Source organism: Martes martes, assembly GCF_963455335.1.
Source record: "Martes martes genome assembly, chromosome: 4".
NCBI classification, from domain to species: Eukaryota; Metazoa; Chordata; class Mammalia; order Carnivora; family Mustelidae; genus Martes; species Martes martes.
Window position 1 is genome coordinate 96,374,976 of NC_137891.1, and position 23,885 is coordinate 96,398,860.

The window sequence follows — 23,885 nt, forward strand, 5'->3', positions numbered from 1 at the left end:
GAGGGGGAAGCAGGCTCCCCGCTGAGCAGAGAGCCTGATGCGGGGCTCGATCCCAGGACCCTGGGATCATGACCTGAGCTGAAGGCAGAGGCTTTAACCCACTGAGCCACACAGACATCCCTGAAGTGTTTGTTTGTTTTAAAGATTATTTATTTATTTATTTGTCAGAGAGAGAGAAAGAGCGAGTGAGCACAGGCAGGGAGAGTAGCAGGCAGAGGGAGAAGCAGGCTCCTCGCTGAGCTGGGAGCCTGATGTGAGACTCGATCCCAGGACCCTGGAATCATGACCTGAGCCAAAGACAGATGCTTAACCCACTGAGCCACCCAGGTGTCCCAACAATGAAGTATTTTTAAGTTAAGGTGTATACATTTTCTTTTTAGCATAATGGTATTGCGCACTTAATAGACACTATAGTGTAAACACAACTTGTATATGCACAATTTTTGAAACCAAATTTTTTGAAAATTTTTGAAACCAAAATTTATTTAACTTGCTTTATTGCAATATTTGCTTTATTTTGGTGGTCTGGAACTGAACCTGCAATATCTCTGAGGTATGCCTCTATATACAGAACTCTTACCACTGAATGGTTAAAAAAAAAGTCTAACAAAAAAAAAGGTAAAGAATTTGAATAAGCATTTCTCCAAAGAAGACATTTCTCCAAAGACCTTTAAAAATCAAAATAATGATGAGTTACTACTTCACACACATTAGGATGGTTAAAAGTCATAAGGAGACATCACAAATGTTGGTGATGATGTGGAAAAATTGGAACCTTCTTACATTGCTGGTGGAACTGTAAAATGGTGCAGCTACTTTGCGAAAGTTTGGCAGTTTCTCAAAATGTTAGACAGAATTACCAAATGACCTAGCATTTCTACTAAGTATATACCCAAAAGAATAAAAAACTTGTCCACACAAAAACCTGCACACAAAATTTCATAGCAGCATTATTCATAATAGCTCCAAAGTGGAAAGAACTTTTCTTTTGAAAATTGCTATATGTCTAGTGAGTTATGGGATATTAGTAGGTCCTTCCTGAAACTTTTAAGTTAGCCTATGAATTCTAGAGAACAGAAAAATCAGGTGTGTATTGGAGAATATATTTTGAGAAAGGAAAAAATTATAAAGGAACTACCAAGATGTGAAGCTTTTTAGTGTGTGCATTGTGAGTTTTGCACACAGATAAGTCAAATGAATTACTTAAATTACTGATATCTATTATTAGAACAGGTATGTTTATAAGTTTGAAGAAGCAGTATATTAAAAAGGATTGAAAGGATTTTGGTGTATGGTTCAAGTAGTGGTGCGTTTTCAACTTTAAGCCTATGCAAATTTAAGCTTATGCAAAAAAATGACTCTTGGACTTTTTTTTACTGTGTTCACAGAGTGCAGGTAACACTGAAAAGAATTCCGGTTATTTATAACATAAGTGCAAGGGATTTTATGGAAGTGCTTTATATTAACCTACTTATTATGTACTATTTTAATTTCATATTCTTTAGATATTTGGATTTGAACTGCACTTTGGAATTCTTCGTTACTTCCAATGTCACCATCAAATGAAGGTCCAGTTAGACCCACCCCCCCAGATGGAGGCTGGGGGTGGGCAGTAGTTGTTGGAGCATTTGTATCCATCGGCTTCTCTTGTGCATTTGGCAAATCTATTTCTGTCTTTTACAAAGAAATTGAAGAAATATTTAATGCCAGCACCAGCGAAGTGTCATGGATCTCTTCTATTATGTTTGCTGTCATGTATGCTGGCGGTAAGTACCCGGAAGACCTGCTCTTTTAATTTTCAATAGACCAACAAATCTCCGTAGGGAATGGTTTTTGTTCTTGATGGTTTTATGTGTAAGATATTTAAGATGTTAGTTTTTGAAGCTATGTGGCTGGAGTCATATTTCTCATTCCCTTTAATGATAAAGGCGGTGTTAGGTCAGTTATATTGCAAGACAAATATCATTATAAAGGAGAACTTTCTTTAAGAATGGTTTTGTGTTGGTTGCTGGTATATGGAAAGTCAATTGATACTTGTGCTTTAATTGTATACCCCTGCTAACCTCTATTACTTCTAATAGTTTATTGGTAGATTTTTTTTTCAAAAATTTAAAATAGACAAACTTATCCTTAGCAAATACTGATAGTTTGGTTTCTTCCTTTCCTCACACCCTTCTTGGCCCTTGTCTTACTGCACTGCCTCGGACCTCCCGTATAATGCTGAAGAAAAGTGGTGATGGTAGGCATTCTTGTTTTGTAGTTCTGTTTTGGTTTTGTCGTTTTCTATGAGAAACAAAGCCCATTTCAGCTAATTTGAAAACATGCGCTAAAACCCGAAGTTTAATCGGATTTGCTCAGACATTGCTTCATGTTCACGTGCATTTGCTCCAGGTGACCACCCAAAAAATTAAAAACAGCGCAAACTTGCTACATATATGTTGATAATATCCTAGATATGTAGGCTACATGGATCTAGGATACATCTGCATGAAGAATCCTGTCAACACTTGCAATCAGGGTATCTGCAGCCTCATGTGCCTTGAAGGAAATCGGTTCAGGTCTTCCATCCTTCAGTTAAAATCCATCCAGTATGTTCTAGGTACACAGAAGACATATGTTGTACTTTGTACAATCGGTGCTATATTTTTCCCATTACACAAACCTGTGGCTCTGAAATAAAATAGAAAGCAGTATTTCTTACCGCTGTCTTCTGTTTTACGTTTGTTTTGAGGGTGGGATGTTTATGCCTCAGCATCCTTTCTTGTCAGTAATGCCTTGTGCAGGTGTGGATGTGAGGGGTGGGCTTCTCCTCTATGCTACTAAATTTCTGGTTCTCTCCTAGGTCCGATCAGCAGTGTCCTGGTGAATAGGTATGGCAGTCGTCCAGTCATGATTGTTGGTGGCTGCTTGTCGGGCTGTGGCTTGATTGCGGCTTCATTCTCCAGCACTGTACAGGAACTTTACTTGTGTGTTGGATTCATTGGAGGTGAGTTGCTACTGATGTATTTTCAAGCATTAATTTTTATGTGGACTCTTTGTAGCATTCGCCTGCTAATTCTTTTGAAAAATGAAAATTCTTTGCCAGAAAAATTATTGGGTCACTATTTTTAAAGAGCTATACTTATGTTAATTTCATAGTACCAGAGAAACATGTCTTTATTTTTTAAAAAAAGATTTTATTTATTTATTTGAGAGAGAGAGAGAGAATGGGGGAAGGGAGCTGAGGGAGAAGCAGACTCCCTGCTGAGCTGGGATCCCCAAGAGAGGGTTCAATCTCAGGACTCCCGGATCATGACCTGAGCCAAAGGCAGAGGTTTAACCAACTGAGCCACCCAGGTGCCCTCAGAGAAACATGTCTTTAAAGAAAGTTCTGGCACTTTGGGGTGGTTATCTTTTATTAAATTATTTTTATTAACATATAATATATTGTTTCAGAGGTACAGGTCTGTGAGTCATCAGGCTTACACACTTCACAGCACTCACCATAGCACATACCCTCCCCAGTGTCCATAACCCATCCACCCTGTCCCTCCCCGCCACAGCCCCCAGCAACCCTCAGTTGGTTTTGTGAGATTAAGAGTCTCTTATGGTTTGTCTCCCTCCCAATCCCATCTGGTTTCATTTTTTCCTTCCTTATGGGGTGGTTATTTTTCATTGAAAGAGAAAATTTTTTTTTGTTCCTTTTTAAATTTTATTATTATTTATTTATTTATTTTATTGTAAAAAAAGATTTTATTTTTTATTTTATTTTATTTATTATTTTATTATTTATTTGACACAGCGAGAGAGAGCACAGAAGGGGAGCCCAGGCAGAGGGAGAGCGAGAAGCAGGCTCATCCCGAGCAGGGAGCCTGATGAGGGCTTGGTGAGGGGCTCGATCCCAGGACCCTGGGATCATGACCTGAGCCAAAGGCAGACGCTTAAGGACTGAGCCACCCAGGCGACCCTATTTATTTATGTATTTTGTCTTAAGAAACATAGTGACCAATTCTGGAACACTGAAAAGAACTAAAATAAAATAAAATAAAGTAAAATTTAAAAAAAAAACATAGTGACCATAAGTGAAGGGTGTGTGGCAAGTTGTTGAAATGGTAGTCATCAGCTATTCCCATTCATTATCCTTCTATCCAAAAAGAAATTGTGGGGTGCCTGGGTAGCTCAGTCATTAAGTGTCTGCCTTCAGCTCAGGTCATGATCCCAGGGTCCTAGGATCGAGCCCCCAGTTGGGCTCCCTGCTCCGTGGGAAGCCTGTTCTCTCTCTACCACTCCCCCTGCTTATGTTCCCTCTCTCACTGTGTCTCTCTCTGTCAAAAAAATAAAAACTAAATCTTTAAAAAGAAAAAAGAAAAAAAATTGTTTCAAATTAGAGTAAGAGAGGATGTCAGATACAAAGCAAGAATCTTTCAGTAGAGAAGCCATATACATTTTCAAGGGATTAAGGACACGCATGAGAAAATCTCTTCTCCCCCTGTGATAACACTGGGAAATGAAACAGTTGAGGATAGAGAATATAGATCATGTATTGCCCTACAATTCAGGGAAAACCATTAATATTTTGATGCTCATACATTTTTTATGCATACACATATGCTTTTTTAGTGTAATGTTTGGAACCAGTTTTTTTTTTTTTTTTTTTACTTACTAATACGTTCTGTATATAGTCTCCTGTCTTAACGAACATAGTATAGCAGCTACTACTTTTCCATGGATGGGTGTGCTGTAGTTTCTTTCACCATTCTGTAATTGAAAGATCTTTAGGTTGTTTGTATTTTTCACTATTAATAAACCCTATTTGTATGGTAGTGCTTCTCTGTATATCTTTGCAAACATGATGATTTCCTTAGGACAAATTTTAGAAATGGAATGACTAGGAGAAAAAGTTTTTGGTATGATTGGCCAAACATCCTTTTAGAAAGGTTTTAATAATGTACAGTTCACCTGCAGGATCTGAGATGATGTTAGTAATAGGTATTTTCTTTTTGGATCTGTACTTTTACTACATTAATTAAAATTTTAAACATTTAAATATTGTAATTCATCTAGAGTATTTGAATAACATAAGGAAAGACAGAACTTTCTTTGTTCCCTCTTGGTTATTCAGCCTATTGGTTACTAACTCACTCAATAAATACTTGTCCCTACCGTGTCAGGGACTGTTCCAAGCTCCCTGGGGATTGAGTCAACATGATAGATAAGATTCCTGCTCTGTAGTGGAGGGAAGCAGACAATAAACAGACCAACAAGTAAATGAGTAAGTAAGAAAAATATGAGCTTGTGATAAGTACTTTGCAAAAACTCGAAACAGAATTTTTTTTTTAAGATTTTATTTATTTATTTGACAGACAGAGATCACAAGTAGGCAGAGAGGCAGGCAGAGAGAGAGGAGGAAGCAGGCTCCCTGTTGAGCAGAGAGCCCGATGCGGGACTCGATCCCAGGACCCTGGGATAATGACCTGAGCCGAAAGCAGAGGCTTTAACCCACTGAGCCACCCAGGTTCCCTTGAAACAGAATTTTGATGGAGAAGGATTGAATGGTCCCTAAAGGGAAGTCCTCTCAGGGTTGGTGACCTTGAGTTGAGATCTGAATGATAAGTAGGAGTCAAATTTGTGAAAATCTAGAGGAACAACTGTGCTGAGCATGTATGAGAAAATGCTGAGATGTGGGTAGGAAGGTAGGTAAAGGCCAAATCATGGTGCTTCCTAACTCAGAGTAAAAAGCTGTGGATGGCAGTCATTAGAGAGACTGAATGGGTTGCATTCTACCTGCAAATGCTCCCTTCTGCCTACACAGGGAGACCACTTAGGAGGTTATGGGATACTTCTCTCAGCTCCATTGATCGCAAAATCTACTCTTTCCGTATTAAGTTAAATGTATCTTTTGGTCCTATTTCTGGACTTTTTCCCAATTTTATTGATCAGTTTTTCCATTTTTGATGAAGGGTACAGTGTTCTCATCACTGTAGCTATAGCTATAGAAAATATTTCTATATCTGTTACAGTTGATCTCACCAATTATTTATACTTTTTGATTATTTCTAATGTATCTGTTCCGTAAGTGGTATTTTTTTTTAAGATTTACCTATTTATTTTAAAGAGAGTGTGAGAGAGCAGGGGGAGGGGCAAAGGAAGAGGGAGAGAACACCAAGCAGACTCCCCACTGAGTGCAGAGCTGGACATGGGCCTCTATCTAACGACCCTGAGATCATGACTTGAGCCAAAATCAAGAGTTGAAAGCTTAACTGACGGAGCCACCCAGGCGTCGCATCTTTGGGTGTGTTTTGCAGTCATTGTTCCTCATCTGAAAAATTGAATGCATTGACATTTTCGTAGAAATTACACTAAATTAATGGATTTACTAAGGTAGAGTGAGCATCTTCACAACGTTATGTTTACTGTCCTGACATATTTTCTCTCTCCTGACCCCGTTTCTTCTTTTCCTGCCTCTGCCCCTTCTCTCTGTCTTGCTCTCTGCGTTTACAAGATTTATCTTCTTTCCTTTATGTTTTCAATTCCCTAATCTTCAGGAAACCTAAAATTTTGAAATTAAACAAAGGAGCCTACTCTTATTATTATTATTATTGCTAAAGCAAAAGGAATTATTTTAATGTTATAGTTTAAATCTAGTAATTACTGCATAAAGAGACTTTATGTCTATATTAGATAACAGCCCACTTGATGATCTACCAGTTATAATGATGATTTTGACCTCTTGCCAGTTTGTCTAGTTGATTAATAATAAATATGTTTCTGACATTTACTATGGTATGTAATTCTTCCCCCATCCTCCCAGGTCTTGGGCTTGCCTTCAACTTGAATCCCGCTCTGACCATGATTGGCAAGTATTTCTACAAGAGGCGACCGTTGGCAAATGGACTGGCCATGGCCGGCAGCCCTGTGTTCCTCTCCACCCTGGCCCCCCTCAATCAGGCTTTCTTTGGTATCTTTGGCTGGAGAGGGAGCTTCCTAATTCTCGGGGGCCTCCTCCTAAACTGCTGTGTGGCTGGAGCCCTGATGAGACCAGTAGGGCCCCCAGCGACAAGTACGGGGAAAAACAGGTCCAAAGAACCCCATCAGGAACCTGGAAAATCTGATGTAGAAAAGGGGGCAGGTGATGCAAATACAGACTTTAATGGCGGAAACCCCAAAGAGGAGAAAGGATCCGTTTTTCAAACAGTAAACAAAGTTATGGACTTATCCCTGTTTACCCACAGAGGCTTTCTACTGTACCTTTCTGGGAATGTGATCATGGCTTTTGGGATGGCTACTCCTTTAGTTTTTCTTAATAGTTATGCCAAGAGTCAACATTACTCTAGTGAGAAGTCTGCCTTTCTTCTTTCCATTCTGGCTTTTGTTGACATGGTAGCTAGACCTTCTATGGGACTTGTAGCCAACACCAAGTGGATAAGACCTCGAGTTCAGTATTTTTTTGCGGCTTCTATTGTTGCAAATGGAGTGTGTCATCTGCTAGCACCTTTATCCTCCAGCTACATTGGGTTCTGTGTCTATGTGGGCTTCCTCGGATTTGCATTTGGGTGGTTTAGCTCCGTGTTGTTTGAAACCCTGATGGACCTCGTTGGACCCCAGAGGTTTTCCAGCGCCGTGGGATTGGTGACCATTGTGGAATGCTGTCCTGTCCTCCTGGGGCCACCACTTTTAGGTATAGTATGCCCTACTCCCTCTTTGGCTCTGTTAACATGAAGCAGGCATAGAAGATAGAAGGGTGCTAGAAAGCCAAGATTAGTAAGCTGCCTGGTGGCAGGAAGTATTTCCGATTCCTCTAGCCTCAGTGCTGGCACAGTGCTTGGCACAGCAGAACTGCTCCTGTTCTTACAGAAGTGAATTACACTCAACCATCCACCTGAAAGGGGAGTCAAATATTTTTACAAATGGCATTCTTTTTTGAAGTATGTTTTCTCTTCAAAAAACTTATGTGCTTGTTGTAGAAAACATGTAAAATACAACTCCATCTCTGATAATAGCTACCATGTAAGCTCATGGTTTACCAAGGACTGTTCTAACCATTTTCTATATTCTCTTATATCTCACAAGCCTATGAAATAGAACTGTCGTAGTTCCCACTTCATAAGAAATAGAAACTTTGAAAGGTTAAATAATTTGCCTTATATCACATGGCTAGTAAGTGAAGATATGATTTGGGAACTGTTCCCTAAGGTTATTAAATACTTCATTTTTTAAATTAATAGCTCATTAGATAATATTAGTGAAAATACAATTTGGCCTTCCTTTTAGATGTATCCTTCTTGAAAGTATTTGGCTAGTGAGTGAGGATACATAAAAGAAAGAAGTCCTACAGCTATCTTTTCATATTGTTCTTTTCCACTCCATATCCAGTGATTGCCAAGACTTGTCAATTTTCACCTCCTAAGTCTCTTTCTAATCAGCCCACTTTTCCATCATACCACCTTATTCACAGCTCCTGTCTCCCTTCTGGGCTGCTGCTTCCCCTGGCCTACTGGTTGGTGTACCCATATCCACTCTATCCCACCTTCAATCTGTTTTCTACCCTGCAGGCAGAATTTATCTGTGCAAATAAATACAAACCTGATAGCCCAGCTGATTAGATCTTTCCAGTTGCTTCCCATTGTTCTCAGGGTGGAGATCTGATTCCCTCCCGTGGCCTACAAGGCGTCCCCCAGCCTGGCCACCAATCTCTCCAGCCTCATTTCCTGTCACTCACCTTTTGTTCTCTCTGTTGCAGCAACCCCGCCCTTCCTCCTTCCCCTCTCCTGTCGCAGCCTCCTCCCACCTGCCTTTGCACTTGCTGTTCCCTGGCCCCAGCCTTCTCCCCTCTCCTCCTCCTGGATAACTCCCATCCCCCTCTAGGTCTCCGCTTCATTTACACTTTAAGAGAAAGTTCCACATAACTTTGTTTTGCGTATCTTCAGGTAGTCTGAATGACATCTATGGAGACTACAAATACACCTACTGGTCATGTGGTGTGATCCTTATTGTAGCAGGCGTCTATCTCTTCATTGGCATGGGCATCAATTACCGACTTATGGCGAAAGAGCAGAAAGCAGAGGAGCAGCAGAAAAAGGAAAGCCAAGAGGAGAAGCCAAAAGAAGTTATTCAAGCAAAAGAATCCACAGAATAGAGAAGTCCATGAGACCCCAAAGAGGAGAAACATCCCATTTGAATCATGGATAACGAGAGGAACTTTGGACCAAAAATACTTGAAAAATACTACTGAATCATGTTCTATTAGGGCTGCTCACCATGGCCGGGGGATATTTGTGTGGCTGTCCTCCAGATGATGGAGCACAAAGCTAGCTGAGGACAAAGCACAGGTGACACCCTGCAACCTCCCCAACCCCCACTGGTGGGTGCTACACATGTGACATTCTCCAGGAAGCTCCCAACTGTTTCAATGTTAATGGCTGACTAGAGGGAAAAACAACCTGAAATCGACTATGTCAAGGCCTCCAGTATCTTGTAAGTCCTCCCTAGCATATGAAAGTTCTTTTGAAAACCTCCCTTTCCCTTACCTCCCCCAGCTCCCAAGTATATAATCAACCACCCTGCACAACCCCAGGGCAGGGTCCTGTCCCTGTGCTTTAATAAACCACCGGTTTGCACAGGAGAGTCTTAAGATTTCTTTCTTGGTCATCGACTCCGGACCTCATCCCACCAGACCTCACCTATATTCAAAGACTACATCAATACCAAAGTCCACTGATGGCATTTTTATTTCATGCCTTTCCAGCAGTCATAATGCATATGTCACATCCTTTGGGGTCAGAGGATTTACAAAAGATAACGGATGGAAATCGCTTCTATCCAAAGTCATGTTTATTAAAGTACACTTTATATATAGGATAAGTCTGTTTTATTTATTCTTTTAAAGAATTTTTTGTAAGGTTTTATTTATTCATTTAACAGAGAGGGAGAGTGCAAGCAGGGAGAGCAGCGGGCAGAGTGGGAGGGAGAAGCAAGCTCCCTGCTGAGCCAGGAGCCAGATGTGGGACTCTATCCCGGGACCCTGGGATCACGACCTGAGCCGAAGGCAACCGCTTAATGAACTGAGCCACCCAGGCGTCCCAGGGTAAATCTCTTTTATAAGACTAAAGTTTGATGCATGGTATTTAGATCAGTAACTACCACCCTAATATAGAGCATTCGGAACAGCCAAAATAATTCCCTCCTGCCCCTCTGCAGCCAATTCCTTTCCTTTCCCTACAGCCCCTGGAAACCACTGATCTGATTTCTGTCCCCTATAGTTTTTCTTTTTCCAGAATGGAATAAGTGAAATCACAAGGCATGTAGCTGGCATAATAGGAAATAATATTTGGTCTTTGTCCCTAGTTCCTGGTACCCAGTTCCTTAAACCTTGGATTTCCAGAGCGATGAGCGTCTTCTGCATGCTAATCAGATGACTGGTGGCTGGAACCCCCTAGATAGCTTCAGGAATGAGGCTGGTCTCCACAAAGGCCAATGCGTGATTAGAGGATTGGAACTTCCAGCCCCTCCCCGTGACTTCTTGGGGAGGTGAGGGTGCTGGAAGTTGAGTTCAATTACTAACAGCCAATGATTTAATCAATTGCATCTCGGTAATGAACCCTTCTAAACTTCAAGGCTTAGAGAGCTTCCTGGTTGGCGAATATATTGACGGGCTGGTGTTGGGAGGGTAGTGTGCTCAGGGCATGCAAGCTCCCACCATGCCTCCCCACATAGCTTGCCCATTGTGTCCTATGGGGTCCTATGCACCCCTTCCATTTGGCTGTTTCTGAGTCATATCCTTTAGAAATAAATCAATAAATGGAAGCAAAGTATTTCTCTGAGTTCTGTGAAATTCCTGGCAAGTTACCAAACCTGAGGAGAGCGTGATGGGAACTCCCAGCTAGTTAGTCAGAGGTACAGGTGGCACCCCAGGACTTGTGGCTGGAATCTGAAGTAAGGACAGCCCCGTGGGACAGGACCTTTAAAGCTGTGGAATCGGACGCTAACTCTAGGGACTTAGGGCTAGCCCTGAATCGGAGTGCAGGACACCTACTTTAGAGTCGAGAGTTGGAGAAGGCGTTGTTGTCTTGGAAGAAATTCAACGTCAGAAGTGTTGTAACAGAATAACCTTCTGCATCTGGCTGCTTCTTCTTCTTCTTCCTTTTTTTTTTTTTTTTTTTAAAGATTTTATTTATTTGAGAGAGACAGTGAGAAAGAGCGTGCCTTTTGCTTCTTTAAGATTTGGATTCTGGGGTGCCTGGGTGGCTCAGTAGGTTGAGAGTCTGCCCTCGGCTTAGGTCATGATCCCAGGGTCCTGGGATCGAGCCCCACGTCAGGCTTCCTGTTCAGCCAGGAGTCTGCTTCTCCCTCGCCCTCTGCTGCTCCCCCTGCTTGTGCTCTCTTTCTCTGTCTCTCTGTCAAATTAACAAAAAAGATCTAAAAAAAAAAAAAAGGAGTTGGATTCTGGTGAAAGGGAGGTGAGTGTGACACTGAACTCAAAACACAAATGACACTGAGCACAAAACAAATGGCCTCAAGTCACGATTTTGCTGGGACAGGACAGAAGCTGTGGTGTGCAGAGGGTCCACAGGGTGCCAGCCACCAGTGCCACCTTCCTGGAAACAGTGCTCTCACGGACAGCATTCCTGTAGTTCTCCTTCTGATCATTTTTCATCTTCAAGTGAATGTTGAACTCAGGAAGCCTGAACGTTCAGCACTTAACCGCATCCTAGGGTTGCAGTCATACTAGAAAGTCATTTTACTGAGATCAGCATCAGGAAAAAATGCAGTGTTAGGAAAAGGGAAATGCTGGTCTGAGGAGGAAGCCAGCTACTGACCTTTCCACACATGCATCCAGCAGATATTACTGACATTTCCCCGGGGCCAGTTCTAAGCACTATCGTAGGCACTGAAGATTCTTGAAGAAACAAAACGGAACTGTCTTCCACGGTTCTTCCCTTCTACTAGGGGAAGACTGCTAGGCAGTTTAAAGAATAGACCAATGGATATAAGACCATCCTTCATTCATTTATTCATCTAAACAGCACTTTTTGGAGGGGCACCCAGCTGACTCAGCAGAGCACACAACTCTTGATCTCAGGGTTTTGAGTTCAAGCCCCACACTAGGCATGGAGCCTACTTAAGAAAAATAATAAAACTTTTTAAAAAACCCAGCATTTTGGGGAAGTGTATTCTATGTGCCTGACTATCTGCTGAATAGAAAAGATATAATAGTGAACAAAATTTGGTTCCTGGCATCACCCGCAGCTTCTCATCTAGTGGGGAAGATTATGTAGTAAGTGCTGTGATGGGGCAGCACACAGAAAGGCAGCTATCTGAATCTTGGGAGGGCCTAGAAAGTCTAAAAATATATATATACATATCTGTGTGTATATATATATATACACAAATATATATATACACACACACACACACATGTGTGTATATATATACATATATATTTATTTTTTTTAGTAATATCTACACCCAATCTTGGGAGGGCCTAGAAAGTCTAAAATATATATATATATTAAAGGTTTTTTTTAGTAACATCTACACCCAATGTGGGACTTGAACTCACAACCCTAAGATCAAAAACCACATGTTCTTCTGACTGAGCCAGCCAGGTGTCCCTAAAAATACATTCTTGAGCAAGTAATAGAGCAACTTCTCTTAGTCTCATAAAATAAGGATAATATAATTGTGAGTATTAAAGGTGAAAATACAAGGCATATTGTTTCAAAGTCATTTTAGTAATAACATTGGAATCTACTCTCACCTGGCAGTATCATGAGGGAAGCATCAATAATGTTCCATCATTAACCAGAATAACAATGAAAAGGAATATCTACATAGTTCTCACAGTACAAGAAATTCCAGGATAATTAACATACAGTGTTAGTTTCAGGCATGCAACATAGTGATTCAACAATTCTATACATGGGAACAATGGCTATGAATGACACACTGGACCAGATAGACTTAACAGGTATATTCAGAACATTTCATCCTAAAGCAGCAGAATACACATTATTCTGGAGTGCACATGGAACATCTTCCAGAACAGATCACATACTAGGTCACAAATCAGCCCTCAACAAGCACAGAAAGATATGCATACCATGCATATTTTCAGATCACATTGCTATGAAACTTGAAGTCAATCACAAGAGAAAATGTGGAAAGACCACATATACATGGAGGTTAAAGACTGTCCTACTAAAGAATGAATGGGTTAATGAGGATAGTAAAGAAGAAATTTTAAAAATACATGAAAGCAAATGAAAATGAAAACATGATAGTCCAAAAACCTTTGGCATGCTGCAAAGGTGGTTGTAAGAGGGAAGCATGTTGCAATACAGACCGACTTCAAGAAGCAATAAAAGTATCAAATATACAACCTAACCTTACACCTAAAGAAGCCTAAAGCCACCAGAAGATGGGAAATAATAAAGATTAGAGCAGAAATAAATGGCAAAGAAACAAACAAAAACAGTAGAACAGATCAATGAAACTAAGAACTGGTTCTTTGATAGAATTAATAAAAGTGATAAACCCTAGCCAGACTTATTAAAAAGAAAAGAGAAAGGACCTAAATAAATAAAATCAGGAAGGAACTATGAGAGATCACAACCAACACCACAGAAATACAAACAATCATAAGACAATTTTATGAAAAATTAAATGCCAACAAACTGGGCAATCTGGAAAAAAAATGGATACATTCCTAAAACATACAAACTACCAAAACCAAAATAGGAAGAAAGAGAGAATTTGAACAGACCCATAACCAGCAAAGAACTTGGATCAGTCACCAAAAGTCTCCCAACAAACAAAAGTTCAGAGCCAGGGGTGCCTGGGTGGCTCAGTGGGTTAAAGCCTCTGCCTTCCACTCAGGTCATGATCCCAGGGTCCTGGGATCGAGCTCTCTGCTCAGCAGGGAGCCGGCTCCCCTTCCTCTCTCTGCCTGCCTCTCTGTCTACTTGTAATCCCTGTTAAATAAATAAATAAAATCTTAAAAAAAAAAAAAAAAGTTCAGAGCCAGATGGCTTCCCAGGGGAATTCTACAAGACATTTAAAGAAGAGTTAATACCTATTCTTCTCAAACTGTTAAAAAACATAGAAATGGAAGGAAAACTTCCAAACTCATTCTATGATGCCAGCATTAACTTGATTCCAAAACCAGACAAAGATCCCACTACAAAGGAGAATTAAAGGTCAATGTCCCTGATGAACATGGATGCAAAAATTCTCAACAAGATACCAGCAAATCAAAGCCAACAGTATTTTATTTTTTTTTAAAGATTTTATTTATTTATTTGACAGAGAGAGATCGCAAGTAGGCAGAGAGGCAGGCAGAGAGAGAGAGGGAAGCAGGCTCCCCGCTGAGCAGAGAGACCGATGCGGGACTCGATCCCAGGACCCTGGGATCGTGACCCGAGCCTAAGGCAGTGGCTTAACCCACTGAGCCACCCAGGCGCCCAAAGCCAACAGTATTTTAAAAGAATTATTGACCACGATCAAGTGGAATTATTCCTGCGCTGCAGGGGTGGCTCCATACTTCACATCAATCAGTGCGATACACTACATTAATAAAAGAAAGGATAAGAACCATATGATCCTCTCAATAGATGCAGAAAAAACATTTGACAAAATATAGTATCCAGGGGTGCCTGGGTGGCTCAGTAATAAAGCATTTGCTTTTGGCTCATGTCATGATCCTGAGGTCCTGGGATCGAGTCCCACATCAGGCTCCCTGCTCAGTGGGAAGCCTGCTTCTCCCTCTCATGCTCCCCCTGCTTGTGTTCCCTCTTTCTCCCTGTCTCTCTCTCTGTTAAATAAATAAAGCAAATCTTAAAAAACAAAACAACAACAACAACAAAACACTAGCATCCATTCTTGATAAAACCCCTCAACATTGTAGTTATAGATGGAGCAAACCTCAACACCACAGAGGCACATAGGAAGGACCCACAGCTAACATCATCCTCAATGGGGAAAAACGGAGAGCTTTTCCTCTATGGTCAGGAGCAAGACAGGGATGTCCACTCTCACCATTACTATTTAACACGGTATTAGAAGTCTCAGCCTCAGTACTCAGATCACAAAAAGAAATAAGAGGCATTAAAATCATCAAAGAAGGAGTCAAACTTCCACCATTTGTAGATGACGTGATATTCTATGTAGAAAAGCCAAAAGACTCCAATGAAAAGTTGCTAGAACTAATACATGAATTCAGCAACGTCACAGGGTATAAAAACAACGACAGAAATCTGTTGCATTTCTATACACCAATAATAAAGCAGCAGAAAAAGAAATCAACGAATCAATCCCATTTACAATTGCACCAAAAACAATAAGATACCTAGGAATAAGCCTAAGCAAAGAAGTAAAAGATCTGTACTCTGAAAACTATAGAACACTTATGAATGAAAGAAACTGAAAAGGACACAAAGAAATGGAAAAACATTCCATGCTCACGGATTAGAAGAACAAATACTTTTAAAATGTCTGTACTACCCAAAGCAATCTATACATTCAATGCAACCCCCATCAAAATAGCACCAACAGGCACCCAGGTGGTTTAGTTGGTAGAATGTGAGACTCCTGATCTCAAGAAGTTTTGAATTCAAGCCCCACATTGGGTGTAGAGATTACTTAAAAATAAAATCTTTAAAAACAAAACAAAACAAAAATACCACCAGCCTTTTTTGCAGAACAATCCTAAAATTTGTAGGGAACCACAAAAGACCCCTAAATAGTCAAAGGCAATCCTAAAAAGGAAATGCAAAACCAGAGGCATTACAATTCCAGACTTCAAGCTCTATTACAAAGCTGTAGTCATCAAGACAGTATGGTATTGGCCCAAAAAAAGACACACAGATCAATGGAACAGAATAGAAAACCCAGAAATTGACACACAACTATATATGGTCAACTAATCTTCAACAACACAGGAAAGAATACCCAATGAAAAAAGATGATCTCTTCAACAAATGATAAAGGGTGAGTATCCAAAATATAAACTTATCAAACTCAACACCCCAAAAAACAAATAATCCCATTAAGAAATTTGCAGAAGACATAAATAGACATTTTCCCAAAGATATCTAGCCGGCCAACAGACACATGAAAAGATGCTCAATACCAGTCATCATCAGGGAAATGCAAATCAAAACCACGAAGAGATACCACCTCACACCCATCAGAATGGCTAAAATTAACAACACAGGAAACCACAGAGTTTGGCAAGGACGCGGAGAAAAAATCCTCTTATTCTGTTGGTGGGAATTCAATCTGATGCAGCCACTCTGGAAAACAGTATGGAGGTTCCTCAAGCAGTTAAAAATAGAACTACCTTATGACCCAGCAATTGCACTACTAGGTATTTACCCAAAGGATACAAAAAATACAGATTCAAAGGGGTACATGCACCCCAATGTTTATAGCAGCATTACCAACAATAGTCAAACTATGGGAAGAGCCCAAATGCTCATTGACTGAAGAATGAATAAAGAAGATGCGGTGTATATATACAATAGAATATTATTCAGCCATCAAAAAGAATGAAATCTTGCCATTTTCAGTGACATGGATGGAGCTAAGGGTATTATGTTCAGCAAAATAAGTCAGTCAAGGACAAATACCACATGATTTCACTTGTATGTGGAATTTAAGAAACAAAACAGATGAACACATGGGAAGGAAAAAAAGAAAAAGAGAGAGAGAAGCAAACCATAAGAGACTCTTAATGATAGAGTATAAACTAGAGTATAAACCGAAGTTTCATAGAGGGAGATCGGCAAGGAGATGGGCTAAATGGGTAATGGGCATTAAGGAGGGCACTTGTTATGCTGAGCCCTGGGTGTTATAAGTAAGTGATGTATCACTGAATTCTACTCCTGAAACCAATATACCACTGAATGTTAACTAACTATAATTTAAATAAAAATTTGAAAAAAAAATTAAAAAATAAAAGTTAAACTTTTGAGATGTGAAAAAAAAAACAACACAACATTTCTATACATTACTCAGTGCTCATCACAAGTACATTCCTTAATCCCCTTCACTTATATTACCCACGCCCCCACCCACTTCCATTCTAGTAACCCCCAGTTTGTTCTCTATAGGTAAGAGTCTGGGTTTTTTGGTCTCATTTTTTCATTGTTCATTTACCCTGCTTTTTAAATCCCACAGCGGAGTGAAATCATATGATATTTGTCTTTCTCTGACTGATTTATTTCACTTAGCATTATACCCTCTAGATCCATCCATGCTATTGCAAATGGCAAGATTTTATTCTTTTTTATGGCTTAGTAATATTCCATGGTGTGTGTGTGTGTGTGTGTGTGTGTGTGTGTGTGTGTGTGTGTATGTGTGTGTAACCACATCTTCTTTGTATATTCATCTATCAGTGGACACTTGGGTTTCTTCCATAATTTGGCTATTGTAAATAATGCTTCAATAAATATGGGGGTGTATATATCTTTCTGAATTGGTGTTTTCATATTCTTTGGGTAAATATCCCATAGTAGAATTACTGGATCATATGGTAATTCCATTTGTAATTTTTTGAAGAACCTTCATACTATTTTCCAAAATGGCTGTACCAGTTTGCATTCCCAACAACAATGCAGGAGGGTTCCTTTTTCTCCAAATCCTTGCCAATACCTCTTTCTTGGGTTTCTGATTCTAGCCATTCTGATGGGTGTGAGGTGATATCTCATTGTGGTTTTGATTTGCATTTGCCTGATGATTAGTACTGTTGAATATCTTTTTTTTTTAATTTTTATTAACATATAATGTATTATTAGCCCTAGGGGTACAGGTCTGTGAATCACCAGGTTTGCACACTTCCCAGCACTCACCATAGCACATACCTTCCCCAGTGTCCACAACCCAACCACCCACTCCCTACCCCCTCCCCTGCTCCCGCAACCCTCAGTTTGTTTTGTGAGATTAAGAGTCTCTTATGGTTTGTCTCCCTCCCGATCCCATCTTGTTTCATTTATTCTTTCCTTACCCCCAATCCCCCCATGTTGACTCTCAACTTCCTCATATCAGGGAGATCATATGATAACTTTCTCTGATTGACTTATTTCGCGCAGCATAATACCATCTTGTTCCATCCACATCGTCGCAAATGGCAAGATTTCATTTCTTTTGATGGCTGTATAGTATGTTGAATATCTTTTAATGTGTCTGTTGGCCATCTGCATGCCTTCTTTGGAGAAATGTCTATTCATGTCTTCTTTTTTTAACTGGATTCTTTGGTTTTTTTTGGTGTTGGGTTGTTTAAGTTCTTTACATATTTTGGATACTAACCCTTCATCAGAATATTGTTTGCAAATATCTTCTCCCATTCAGTAGGTTGTCTTTCTGTTTCATTGACTGTTTCCTTTGCTGCACAGTAGCTTCTTATTTTTATATAAGTCCCAACAATTTGCTTTTGCTATTGTTTGCCTTGCTCAGGAGACATACCTAGAAAAATGTCAGAGAAATTGCTGCCTGTGCTCTCTTCTAGGATTTTTATGGTTTCAGGTCTTGCACTTAGGTCTTTAATCCATTTTTAGTTTATTTTCGTGCATGGTGTGAGAAAGTGATACAGTTTCATTCTTTTCTGTGTGGTTCCCAACACCATTCGTTGAAGAGACTGTCTTTTTCCCATTGGATATTTTTGCCTTCTTTGTCAAAGATTAATGGACCATATAATCATGGGTTTATTTCTGGGCTCTCTATTCTATTACCACAAAGTCCTTTTACATACAGTTTATCATCCACTCCACACCAAAACCCAGGGAGATAGGTATAATTCGAAACAATGACTCCTCTAAACGCACTGTGGCATCCTGGATTGGGTCCTGGAACTAAAACAGGACATTAATGGAAAAACTGGTCTGTAGTTTAGTTACTAGGACTGTCCAATATTTACTTCTAAGTTTTGACAAATAAACCAAGATAATGAAAGAGGTTAACATCAGAGGAAGCTGGGTGAAGAGTTCATAGGAACTCCGTACTAATTTTTCTGTAAATCTAAAATTCCAAAATGAAAAGTAAAAAAAAAAAAAGATCACAACATGGATCCCCTACCCGGGCCTTCATCCTAGCAGGTCCTCTACTATCCGGATGCTCAAAGCAAGAACATTACAGCTCAGAGGATGGAAGATGGTGCTGGATGGAAGCTCTGAAGGGCGAATAATGGCCAAACTGATTATTTGGGTCCTGCACCAAAAAGAGTAAGAAAATTCCTGCTCCCCAAAGAATTCACAACCTGATTTATAATCCTTTTTCGTGGCATTGGAATTCATAACATGATTTCTTCACTTGTGGATTTCTTTTCCTAATATTCTTTGCTGTTTTAAGAATTAAGAGAGCTTGGGTGCATGGGTGGCTCAGTCGGTTGAGCAGCTGCCTTCAGCTCAGGTCATGATCCCAGGGTCCTGGGATCGAGTCTCGTATTGGGCTCCCCGCTCCGCAGAGGGCCGGCTTCTCCCTCTCCCTCTGCCTGCTGCTCTGCCTAGTTGTGCTCTTGATCTCTCTGTCAAATAAATAAATAAAATCTTTAAAAAAAAATAAGAATTAAGAGAGCTTGCATCTGCTGGGCTTACTCCGGCTGTGTCCCAGGAGCAAGTGGCCACAAGCCATTAGAAGCCAGAGGTGGACGTGGGCTGGGATTAAGTCACCTCACTTGGGGTGCTAATAATCTATATGTGTGTAATGCAGAGAAGTTCACCCTGGGTATTTCTCTCCCACTGTCTTTTGTTGCTGTGTTTTTTTCCTCTGCTCTCCTGCCCCTACTTTTTCTTTTCTTTTCCTTTTTTCTTTTTTTTTAAGAAAGAAAAGGGCCTGACTGCTTATCTGACTGTAACTCTGAATGCTTTTCACATTTGAGGCTGCAGAAACATTTGGTAATACCTGTTGCCCCAGTCCTAGAACTGGGTAAATTCCAAGCATTATCTACTTTTTCGGATGCTAAGGATAAGCACAAGCAAGGAATATGTGAGCCTGCAGGGGTTGGGGGTAGTTTTCTAAGCCAGAAGCTCTGGAATGCTCCTGAACTCCTTCTGGGGGTAGGCGTTCCTCTTATTTCTCTTCCCCAATACTCATAGGTCATTTTGCCTCATGTCATCGTGTCCCCATCTCCCCCACCCCCCCTCAGCGCCTCCTCACCTGTTTCCCAGTCACAGCCCTGGGTCCGGTGCTCATGCTGCCTCATCAGGATTCTTGACCTGGCTTTCTAAGGACTCCCAGCCTTGGATCTCACTTTGTCACGTCCAACCCATCCTCAACTTTGCCACTGTCAAAGTCTAACTCTTAAAGGGTTAAAACAGGACTCCTAGAAACACAGAATGAGCATGGGGTAAAGGTGAACTGATCCATGAAGAAACTAGCAGAATGGTAAATCCAGTTCAAAGGAAAATTCAAGAAGCTCCATTCAGTGAAAACCAGGGTGCTGAAATAAGGCTGCAAGCTTCCAGGTACAATAAAACCGATTGTTGCTTTCCCACACGTTCAGAGTCCTCACCTAGGGCCTTCACTCTTGGGTCTTTATCTGAGGCCTTGGGCTAAGGTCATACTGGACACTTCTGCCCACGGATCTGTCTAGGGGAGGAGGCGAAATCATGAAGACACTTTCCCCCACTCCTCAGTCCCCAGGTGTTTCCCCAACCAGCCCTTCCCTCTCATCCTTCCCAACTAAGCTGCTGGAGCCTTTTGTTTGGGACTCCCTCCACGTAAGAGGACCCCCCCAAGTCTGCACTGATCCATCTGACCCTCCGGAGAATGGAACAGGGGGAGTGGGTGCTTCCCTGGGGTAGCCTCTGGATTTTAGCGCTGCAGTAAGTGGTTACGGGATTAACTCTTCCATTTATGGCTGGTTGCTTTAATCAGCTACTCCAACACCTGACAGCTCGGCTCTCTCTGTCCTCCAGCTCAGTTGAACTCCCAATAGAGTTATATTTTTTACTGGGCCAGAGATCGTTTGCACCTCTGCAAGGCAAAAAGACACGTGTGCACACATAACACTCCAGAGCCTGGCCCCTAACAAATAGTAAATAGACAGCAAAGGTTGATTCTCCTAGATTCTAGAACCTAGAGAATGAAAATCTGCGGGTGGGTCCATTAGACAAGGCTCCATCCAGTAGGACTTTGAAAGGACACATAATGATCTCTTGCCCTATTTCTAAGTTGTAGCTGATTTTGTGTGACGATGCCAAAATGAGGTCCGACCACAACACTGTAACATAATGGTGGCCAATCTCATGGACGTGGCAGGTGTGGCGTCTGAACTTAGGCACCAGCTTCCATGGTATCTCCTACAAGTCCCGGGCCAGCTGCATCTGCAGCTCCCAACCAAAGGAACCAGCTTCCCCGACTGGTCATCTGACCCAGCAAGAATGGTGGTCTTAACGGGTGGACGTGGGTTCTCCTTTGTCCTATGGGGTCAGTGATTGTTCCGCCCCACATCTCCAGTTTTTCTTCCCAACTCCCGCCCCTGCAGGTCTGTGGTAATCCCAGGCCCATACCACATGCAGAGACAACCACCTTCCACAAAATTCTTCATTATGCCCACAATTACATAAGGTCTAACTTCTAGAATAAATTGTTTATGTCACATCATTCTTAGAGAATCTGTTCTCTGCAAAACCCTGGCTGATGAACTCCCCAACATTTTTCAGCAGCCCTTTTGGGTTCTTTCATCTCCTTGTGGCTAGAGTGCAACAGTTGTTAAGAGAATGAGCCTCCAGGTCATGATGCCAGGGTCCTGGGATCGAGCCCCGCATCGGGCTCTCTGCTCAGCGGGGAGCCTGCTTCCCTTCCTCTCTCTCTCTGCCTGCCTCTCTGCCTACTTGTGATCTCTGTCAAATAAATAAAATCTTTAAAAAAGAGAGAGAGAGAGAGAGAGAGAGAATGAGCCTCGATATTAAAATCCAGCTCAGGCTCTTCCCAGCTTTAGGTCTCCAGGCAAGTTATTGAATTTCTCGAAGTTTCCACCTCTGTAAAATGAGAACAATCATAGGACTCCCTTAGAAGGTTGCTATGGGGATTAAATCAGGTTAATGGCAGTAAAATCCTTAGCACCATCTCTGACCTTGTATAAACACTCAGTAAATATTCACTGTTAGCATTACCTCTATCAGAAACGGCATTTGTCACATTGCCTCGCTTTTCTGAAACACCATCATCACACATAGCAGACTGAACTTCTTGAGACAATGAGCAAAGAGATATCCCTCCTGCTTAGAGGAGCTGGGGAGGCTTCCTGGAAGAGGTGACATTTTAGCTGGGTCCTGACTTGCTGGAGTGGGATTAGGTAGACCAAGAGAAGAACAGCATTGCTTCTGGAAAATAAAAAACAGAGATGGCTGTGTAGAAACCATCAGGAGAACCAGCTAGCCTTTGAAATTGTACAGTCTTAATGCAGCTAGCATGTGTAAGCAGACTATGCATCAGGCTCTGGGCTAGGCAAGGAGGACAGAATGCTAAATCAGTTTTCTGTATATTGGGGGCAATAAAAGGAAACCAGTGCTTACTACACAGAGTATGAGGAGCGTAGAAGTGCAGGGGCTGAACTTCAGGGACCAAGAATGAATCAAGGGCAGAGTGTTTCTAAGCTCAGGTCTGATGAGGCCAGAAAACAGGACATCTCTGCGAGCTTACGGGTTGCCTTGGAGAAGGGACTGGAGGAGCATCTGTGTTCTATGCCACTGGAGACACAGCCCCCCACCTCCGCCCTGCCCCTGCCTCCTCCCAGTTCCCTCCCTCCCACCCTTTCTGGGGAATGTGGGTTAGTCATGAGCAGGAAGTCAATGTCCTGAGCCCAACTCCCCCGGAATTAAGACACTGATTATAGAAGAGGCCACCAGAGGCCAGAGCAGCACATCTAGAGGTATTGAGAAGAAAATGGGAGGTACCTGGGTGCCCCTGTTTGTTAAGTATCTGCCTTCGGCTCAGGTCATGATCCCGAGGGCCTGGGGGTCCTGGGATTGAGCCCCACGTGAGGCTCCTGGCTCAGCAGGGAGCCTGCTTCTCCCTCTCCTCCCCACTTGTGCTCTCTCTCACTATCTCTGTTGCTCTCTCTCTCTCTCAAATAATAAACAAATAAATAAATAAAAATATTAAAAACAGGACAAAATATTGGAAGCACCAATCAACTGCTTTGATTTCGTTTTCTCCCCGTCCCACAGCACTAGACTTTCCTCCCCCTACCCACAGTTCTCTCAGACGAAAAAGAGAGAGACTGCTCAGCATGCAAGGGCATTCCAGTCCACAAGGCTGATACTTTCCTGCAAGAACTCATCTCTAGGTGAGCTGCCCATCAGGTTCCCAGGCTCCATTCAACCCTGGGCCACCAACAAGGCCAAACCACTCTAGGTTCAGCAAGGCGCTGCCACCCAAGCAAGCCTCCCGCCCCACAGGCCTGGCGACACCCCCACCACACCGTCTCCCTCTTTTGACTTTGCACCCATCACCAAAGTGTTTCTCCAAACACTGCGGGTCTGCTCCAACCACGGGAGGGGACCCATGGATCTCTCCTAGAGCCTGGCTCTTTTAGCAGCCTCCCTGCGCCACACATCCCACAGGGTCTGCCCCGGCCTCTGGACAGCCCCCAGGACCCTGCCTCCCCTGAGTGGCCTTCTCAGTGGGGCAGACAACAGGAGCACCTGTCGGGACACGCCATGGCGGTCCGCCAGGCCCCAGCCTGCAAACCCATGCAGCCACCTCCCGCACCTGCCACACCTCTCAACCCATTTCCGCTGAGGCCAGGTGGTCTGGTGGCTCTCGGCTCACTGGCCATGTGGCTCTGGGAAGGTCACTTCACTCCTCTGTGCCTCTGTCCCCTCAGCCGTCAAAGAAGGATGACAAGGGTTATACCAGCCAGAGTTCCGAGCAGAAATCCCAGCACTCTGGGTATTTGCAGCAGAAAG

General features: G+C 42.0%; 1 protein-coding gene across 1 annotated transcript; it reads left to right on the forward strand.

Annotated features, from left to right (window-relative positions):
• Nucleotides 1-1,549: 1,549 nt before the first annotated feature.
• LOC308341644 (monocarboxylate transporter 1-like) lies at nucleotides 1,550-9,115 on the forward strand (the record flags this gene model as incomplete). Its single annotated transcript, XM_080801664.1, has 4 exons — nucleotides 1,550-1,766; nucleotides 2,843-2,986; nucleotides 6,791-7,657; nucleotides 8,907-9,115. The coding sequence occupies 4 exons, from the start codon at nucleotides 1,550-1,552 to the stop codon at nucleotides 9,113-9,115; spliced, it is 1,437 nt and encodes a 478-aa protein (XP_080657790.1).
• Between the last annotated feature and the right edge of the window lie 14,770 nt (nucleotides 9,116-23,885).